At 29.2% G+C, this 9,017-nt stretch overlaps 1 protein-coding gene across 3 annotated transcripts in view; it reads right to left on the bottom strand.

Annotated features, from left to right (window-relative positions):
• LOC106684896 (potassium voltage-gated channel protein Shaw) overlaps positions 1-8,447 on the bottom strand; it is a gene marked incomplete at its 5' end in the record, with an annotated part of 25,969 nt that extends 17,522 nt beyond the window's left edge. For all 3 annotated transcript variants that reach the window (XR_010843895.1, XM_014427216.3, XM_067049164.1), the window contains 1 exon segment: positions 8,253-8,447. Coding sequence is in view for 2 of the 3 variants with exons in the window: in XM_014427216.3 (XP_014282702.3) it covers positions 8,253-8,447 (195 nt within the window).
• Positions 8,448-9,017: the final 570 nt, after the last annotated feature.

The raw sequence follows: 9,017 nt of genomic DNA on the forward strand, positions 1-9,017 counted from the left end.
ATATATATTTTAATCTTGTTTTTAGCCCTGATGAAGCCCTGAAAAATGGGGAGAAACTTTGGTGCATAAAAAATGGTCTTTGTACTATTCTGAGCTAATTTTTTTGGCAAACACCCTGACCATTCCTACAGTTATTGAATTAACATAATTTAACATACCCTCTCCTTTGAGTAATCAATATATTAATCTATAACCGTTAAAAAAATTAATAGTTTCTTTATAATTATAAGAGAAATTTCAACTAGCAAAAATTTTTGTCTTTAAAACTAAACAAAAATAATACTACAAGAGCCCAAGAGGAGAAAAAAGACTGTTATTTCACCCAAATTTTTGATTAATTTAATGAAAACTATGTATAATTTCTAGTCAAAATTGATGTGTCTGCCAAGTATAGGTAGGGAGAATAAAAAATGGTGGCTGCTTTAAAACCTTAAAAAATCATAATTTTTTATTCGGAGCTCTATATCCCTATTCCTGGCGTACCTCAGGGTAGTATTCATGGTCCTATCCTATATAAAGTTTTTACAGCTGACATCCCAGTCCATCCTAAACACTATCCTCACCATATATGCCGATGACACATGTCTATTGTCAGTGAACAATGATCCTTACATTATATCCCAAACCCTCTAATCCCACATTACCACCCTTGAAGAATGGTGCCAAAACTGGAGGATTAGAATAAGTCCCACCAAATCACATTTACCCTTCGTCGTAAGCCCATGACCTCTTGCCCCATAAGTATCCTTTAATAATACCCCACTTATTCCTGTCTAACAGATCCATTACTTAGGACTATACCTCGATAAACGACTGACATGGAATCCTCATACAAGACAGAAGACAGCTCATCGATTCCAACTATTACAACATTTACTAGACAAACGGTCTAAACTGCCAATCCATTACAATAGACTGATCTATATGACTATTATAAGGCCTATCTGGACATACGGAATTGAGCTATGGGGCTCCACTAAACCATCAAATTCCTCCCGAATCCAATCCTTACAGTCCAAAATCCTAACAATGGGTAGATTCTGCGCATGTTTATATCATGTCATTATATCACCTACAGCAAATTTACTTGCTGTATATATTCTTATACAGTTATAAATAACAATAAATAAATTATTAAAAAAATTTTTTTTTTGGTTAATTTTTTTTAATTTGTACTTTTTTTTTTTTTAGTAACAGCTGCTTTTGCTTATGCGTATAAATATAAAATATTTTTCATTTAATCAGATGTACTTGGTCATATGCACTATGTCTACTAATCATAAGCATGGAAGGAAGATAAAGCTAGTAATTTGATGTTACCAACATTTTGTATCAAGTCATTTGTCATAGGCTTAGAATCTTGAAGTAAATAAATACTGGATTACATTGCTTAGCCTTTGATAATTACCTTTAGATCCCCCTTAATACGTCTTTTCATAATGTGCCTTTTGATTCAAGGTTTAAACTGTTTAATTAGCCAATTGAATGAACCGACCCTGATCTGATTTAGGGAGCTGTATTTTCCTGAATTAGGCCTTTGAAGGGAAGCAGGGTCCCTAACCCTTCATAGAGGAAGACGGTAAGTAACTTACTCAAGTGCTTAACCACCGATAGGAGCCGACCTTCATACATCTTCCGATAATCTGCGAGGCTTCGAGGGCACACATTCACCTTAATGTCCCGAGCTATAATATCCGTCTCCAACCTCGTGTCCCTAAAATTTTAACTACCGATAATGTGTATAATACGACAGCTCTTGAGATAGTTAAGTGTAAAATGTCTATGATTCCTGGTTGCACAAGAATTTGTAGTTTATATGTTAATAATAATATTCCTTATTTATTTTAGGAAAAGTTAAATGGCATTAAAAATGAGCTTTTAGCTTCTATTCGTAGAGTGTAATAAATAAATTAAAAAAATATAATGAAATAATAAACTAACTCTAATAATTTTAAAAATAAAATGAGACAATCACAATTATAAAAATCAAAACCAAATAGTACAACGTTTAAATGAATAAAAAACAAAACAATTAAACTCTCTATTATCTCATAAATTATAAAAAAGCTAACTTTTGATAAAATATAGCGACAAAAAATTTAAATTGAAGACAATTACTAAGAAAAGTAATTAGTGTTTATAAACATATTTACAAGTTTTCAAAGAAAATAGAAATATCAGAAGTAAAAAAGAATATGACAAAGTAGTAAACATCTGATAATAATCGGGAAAGATCGTGTGTTTTTGATTTTTCCGTTAAAATCGGATATTTCTTTTTTCTCTTTTAGTTATTTATAAATTTTTTAAATATTTTGTACCTTTACATTATTTATTATTGTTAAAAATGAGAACTGTTTCTTTTTTTCAAATTGCTAGAATTAAAATTACTTTGGAGGAAGATTTTTTGAAAATTCGGCATTTAAGCCCTGTTAGACAATTACAATTAGAATAAAACTTATTCGTTGTTAAAAACTACTTAATTTCTCATTTATTCACCGAGTTTAATCAAAATTGTTAGAGTAGTTTTGGATAAAATAAAAAAAAAAAATGTTAAAAATTTATCCTATAAAGTTGGACTTCCAGTTCATCGATTTAAGCTAAAATGTTGCTGTCAAATCTCAGGCTTCTATCCACCTTAAATATACGATTTAAATTTCCCACGACTTTTCATTTTTGAGCACATACAGACATACCATTTAGCTAGACTAGGTTTTCTGTACTCAAGGGACCTCAAAACATGTATTTCTGTATTTTCGAATTTCGACTCAAACTCTAATTCACGATAACATCCCTTACTATATATTCTAAATATACGTAAGTGAAAGTAAAAAAATTAAATAATTACAGATGAATAAACTACAAAATGCGTACTATCGTTTATAATTTTAAGAGGTTAATTATATTGACAATTAGACGGGTAGTCTTATACTAGGTAATTATTAAATTATAAACATTATATGAGTTTTTTATTCTACCAATTATATTCATAAAACTGTTACCATAATTTTAAAAATGTGATTTTTAATATGATAACATCAATATTATTATGATAATAATATTTTAATTGTGATATAAGTTCTTTTAATTAGATAAATACATTTTTTTTTTAACTTGTAATTTAGCACAGTGATTTATATATATCTTTAAAGATTTTTGATAGTTTTTAATGAATAATTTTAGTGATTGGATTTAGAAATAGACACTTTGAGGTCCAAAATGTTAAAAACCAATCAGATTTGTTGAGACGATTTTACCTCCCCTCTTCCCAATAAATAAAAAAAACACATTAAAGTGAGAAAAAAAAAATAAATGTCTCTTATTTTTAAAATTACTTTAAACATGAACGGAACTATACTTCATATTGATTTATAGACTTTTCAGAATAAATTAAACTGGGAAATTATGTATACTGAGTGTTAAAAAAAAAAATCAGATTTTTAGAAATTTCTAAGCCAAAAGGACAAAAAACAGAACAACAAAAATTCCACTGTTGATCTAAATATCATATCAAACAAAGTTTCGAAAATCTTTCAGGGCTAAATAATTTAGTAATCAAAGTTGGGTCTTACTTGAGCAGTTTGACACTTTCAAGGTTTCAACTTTTTTGTGACTTTATCCAAACTTTGAAAGAATCGAACAAGCTATTTTCAGGTTTTGGTTGTTAACTAAATAGCAGTAACTTACTGCTAAATGTAAGTAACAACTAAAAATTATTACTAACCAATAAAAAATAAAACAAAAATAACCCAACTCTATTATATCGATCGGCACTCTAACGAAACCTATTACAATAGTTAACGTAGAGAAATTATTGCTGTGTTAATTATTTAAAAAAAATTTTTTAATATACTTCTTGACTCCATGGACCTAGTTTATAGATTGGCCTGAGGTTTATAGTATTTTTTCTTACTTTTATATTTTTCTGAATGGTTCTGCTCTTTATTTATTAATTTTTTTACTAGTTAATATAAGATTATGTTTAAAAATTTTCATAGTTTTATTTCTAATCAATGTTTTCAGTTAGTCTGTATTTACTAAATTAATAAGTATAATATAATGTATACATAGACAAAAGTAATGTGTAATTATAAAATTCTTTTTTATTACTTGTTTCTTTTAGGCTATATTATCGTTTATTAAACGATTTTATTTATTTCTGATCAATGCTTATTTACATATATTTTTTCCTTTTTTTTTTTAATAATTAATATGCTGACCACAAAAAATGCTAGAAAAATATAGTTTAGTATAGTAGATATCGTAATATTGTTATATGTTTTCTATTAATTGCAGGTTAATTTTTCTTCCTAATTTTATTAAATTTATCATTTACGATATACATAATATCAATGTATTCACTAAAAATATTTGTATCCCATTTATTTCGGGTTAATGCAAGTGTGTGGGTGCATAAAATTATTCTATTATCATTTAATCCGTTTTTATTGTATCGATTTTTTTATAGGTATAATTTTTGTAATTTATTTATTTGTGTGTTTTTTTATTGTGTTACTGATGTTGTTATTATTTAAATTTTTTCTTCTTTTTTTTTTTTAGTCTAATCTGTACACATAAATAAACACTTGACACGCAAATACTTAGTTATTATGCAAATGTGACAATAAAAAGAAATCGTTCAATTTTAACTGATGAATTAAGACAATCAGGGTATGATTTTCTATAGCACTTCTCTTTTTTATTAGCTATTAGCGTTTTAAAGATAATTTTATGAATTATATAACACTTCATAGTTAATGACAATAAAATACAATTATTATTAATTGACTTCCAGCTCTGTAGACAGACCGCTCCTAGCCCAGCACAGACCTCGGAGGACCACAAACGATTCCATGGTCAAACGCCCTGATCCATCGATAATCAGGAGTCCGAAGCGAGGGTTAGCGACAGTTCGCCGCAACCACCACCTTCAGCCTCAACTGTCTCTAATTAATTCAACAATCTCTATATCAATATATCTCAATATAATATAAATTAATATTACATAGATATATCTGATGTATTGATAATAGTAGTCATAATACAAAAAACATTGTTTTTGGAATGAGGACAATATAGCCAAGCCACATCAAAAAATATTAGATACCAACACTTTCCGAAGTAATATCAAAAATTCTGACCAATAAGAAGAATACAATTAATGAGAGATAACTGTTATAAAAACAAAATTTACTTAAAAAGATTGGAATTGAAAATGGAGATCTGTACGGCTAAAACCCACGTAAGTTGAGTAGTTCAGTACTTTGTAAGGAAGTACTGTTTCTTGAACAACAATTGTACAAGGAAGTGATTTGTTCACGCTCAACCACCAGATTTATCCCCAATTAAGGGTACTCCACTTCATGAGGCTGGATGAATCCCCGGAGGGCTATCTGAACCCAAAGGGCTGACGGATTGACTTAAGGCTACAGTAACAGAATAAATATTTATGTGCTACAGACCGGAATCGAATCTGATATTCTAAGAATTCAGTTTTTTATTACTTAAATGAAAACTATTTATAACTATAATCAATATCAATGAGTCTGCCATAGTTATAGGGATCTTCTTTTCATCTCGATTTAGAAAAAAAGTTGCAAGTTTTGCGGCTCACACCCTCATTGCATACAGCATTCTACACAATACTGGTATTGGTCGGCTGGCAATGGTCGGAGGAAAAACTTGGTAAGTGGGCTTATTGGACCTTTTTGTCAACCCCCAGAATAGCAAATGGAGATCTATTATTCATACGCCTTCCAACCTTTTTCTCTTTCTAATGAAATTTAAAAGGACTGACCATTCAATAAAAAGAGAAGTTCTTATGCTTCGGTATTCTACCTGGACCCAATACGCTAAACCTTAGCGAAGCGTAGTGAAGCCGTCAGGGAGGGGGAAATTCCTCTACAATGGAGATAGAAATGAGATAAGAGTTAATTAAAAACCTATAATAAATATATTACGTACTTTTATTAGACTCTGTCTATATAGCCTAATTTATAAATAAGTAATACTGTTACGACAATAAAACAGTCCAGATATTAATTTAATTTTAAAAAATAAAACGTATGTGATATTGAGTAGTAAGGGACCTTTTGTAAATAAAATGAGATAAAAAATAATTTTTTTAAAACACATTTTAATTAATAGAGAGTACTGACTTTATTTATAATTTTTTTTTTTAGGATATTCATTCAATGTAATTTATAATATACCGCTTCAAAAACAATTCACTAACTGGGGCAGAGTGATGGTTCGTGTAAGACGCGACGGGATTGGTCCTAGAATGTTCTAATCAGTTGTAACCCCCCAGTTGGTTGGACGAGAGGAATGGGGAAGGGGAAATTGTTTTCGCAAGAGGTTCAGGGAAGTGGTTTCAGTTGCGGTTTCCATGCGGAGCCCAATAATCTAGAACTGATTTCAGGGGGATGAAGCCACATACCACAAGCAATTTTTCTATTTTTCTCGATTATTTGAGATTTAAAATTAAAAAAATATATATATAATGTTCCCCGTACCCTCCTCAAATGTGGTTCAAAGATACAATTGTTTATTGTAGCGTCATTATGAAAGGGTAGAACAATGTCCCAGGGTTGTATTGTGTATGGCGTATTGTATAGGTTTAGGCAAGCTGAAAATGTATTCAGCCTTGTCAGTTTCATAATCAGTCTAGATTAAATAACAATAATTAAAATAAACATATGAAAGTTGAAAATTATATTTTTTTACGTTTTGAATTTATAACTACAATTTAATACTTCATAATTAATTCATCAGATTTATATTGATTACATTTTTTTTTAAACAGTTATTTTTAATATTGGAAAGTTTTTTTTTCTACATATGAAGGAGTTTATTAACATTATAAATTATTTATGTATTCAACGTATATAATATAAATAAAATCATACAAAAAACAAACATGATTTTACCAAAGTTTATTTATCATTATTATTTTTCTTGGATCTTATTCATTTTCAGGACCACAAAAAATGTAAAAATATGTTATAAAATACCATGTTTTTTTTTTTCTAATTTTCAGGACTGCGCTTAATTACATATATCAATGAAATATGTATTATTTGTAAATATAGTGGTACAATATGTATATGTATTATTTCTTTATATCATATTGTTTTATTTATATCAATCATTTTCCCAGTTTACGCCCATTATGTTTAATGTTTACATCCTCTTATTATTGAATTCTGGTTTTTAGTTTTTAATTTGGTTTATCAAAACACTTTTGGATTTTTTTTTTTATTTATTCAAAAGTTTTCCGACAGACCAGTTTTAGACTAGTTTTATTCTCCTTATAATTGAAAATGAGTTTTTATTTAGTATTAATAATTATAAAAACGTATATTCTTTCGGTATATAGTATTACATTTGATTTGAGAAAAAAAAAATTAAAAGGTGTAGGTTAAAGGTATTTTCATCATCGATAAGGTAATGTACTACTAACTGTAACGACCTTGGTTAAAATCCCGCTGTAGTAGATACTTATTTATTCTGTTACTGTAGCTGTTAAGCTAGAGTCAACCCTGTGGGTTCTGGAGCCCTACTGGACTCCACCTAGCGTTATAAAGCTGGTGCCCATCACAAGGAAAATATCTCCTTCTTCTTTTACCATTGTTCTAAAAATAGTACTTCATTTGAACCCTATATCCTTCACGAGTTGTAGTAGCGGTTCATATTAATATTATATTTTTATTATGTGCATTATTCTAATTAAATAAAAAGCATGACGCACTAATGGTTTTAATAAAATATTCATTATATTTTTAAATTTATACTGATTTTTTTTTAATGATTGGCTAATTCGATATGTAATTCAGTGGATTTTATCGAAACTGCAAAAATGTAATAAAATTTATTTTTTTGGATATGTATTTGGAACTAAATTGCGGAAATTAACTTTAATTAGCCAATGATGTATAATCTGTACATATATTTTTGTGTTGAAAGCTATCTAGGAGACCTAACTTATTGCGAATATCGTTTTGTTATTCGCGAATACACCCAAAATACAAAAGTTTGGTTCTCAAGCTATTTTCAAAAGTAATGCGTAACCAAATGTTATGAAATGAAATAAAAAGGGTTATTAGAATTATTATCTTTTCACCCTCTTTAGGAAAGAAGAGAGAGAAGAAAAAGCTCTTGGGCGCCAAAATTTAAATACGGCACTCAGAATTGAATAGAAAATATATAATCCAAATACAAGTATATATATAAATAATATCATTATATATGATTACCTTGGCGCTGTTGGAGGAGTAAGGTTCGTCGAAGAGGGACCAGAGCTGGGGCTTGAGCCGCTGCCACCAGGACACTGTGCCCTTAAAGTAGTCTTCCTCGAAGCCGAACTTGCGGGCCATCTCCTCGTCCGACGGCTTCTCCGAGTCCAGGTCCAGCCTGTCCAGGACGGCCAGCGTCTCCTGGGTATCCCGATGCTGCAAAATAGCAAGTGATAAAGTTAGGAGGTTTGGAGGATAAAAGAAAAAGGAATGCCATCCCACGGAATCTCAGAGATACCAGAAGATATGTGTGATTTTATGAAGATTAATGAAAAATAATTTTTGAGAATCAAAGAATATATTTATTGGAAGCCAAATTGCCATTTGAACCTGTTCAATATCATCCTCATATTTTTCGTATTTTTTTTGTTGTAATCCAGATCGTCTAACCCTTAGCCACTTGATCATTAAAAAAGAATTAATATAATAATTATATGAAACTAAAATTCTATTGTTATAGTTTATTGAATAAATTTATCAATATAAAAATAAATTCAATGCTTTTTGTCTGAAGGATAAAATGGGGGAAAATCATATCAATCATATTAAAAACGAAATCACTGATATTTTTTAGAATTCAATTTAATTTTTTTAAATTAATATTAGAAAGGGCTGTGAGTATGCTGATCATTGGTCTTCATTATTTTATCATTTAATATTTTTTTCATTAGTAAAAATCACGAATTTATTTAATTTTTATTCTTCAACACATTATTACGTTTTACT

This window comes from Halyomorpha halys, unplaced genomic scaffold (assembly GCF_000696795.3).
Source record: "Halyomorpha halys isolate HHAL.00 unplaced genomic scaffold, Hhal_1.1 Scaffold627.1, whole genome shotgun sequence".
In the NCBI taxonomy this organism is placed as follows: Eukaryota; Metazoa; Arthropoda; class Insecta; order Hemiptera; family Pentatomidae; genus Halyomorpha; species Halyomorpha halys.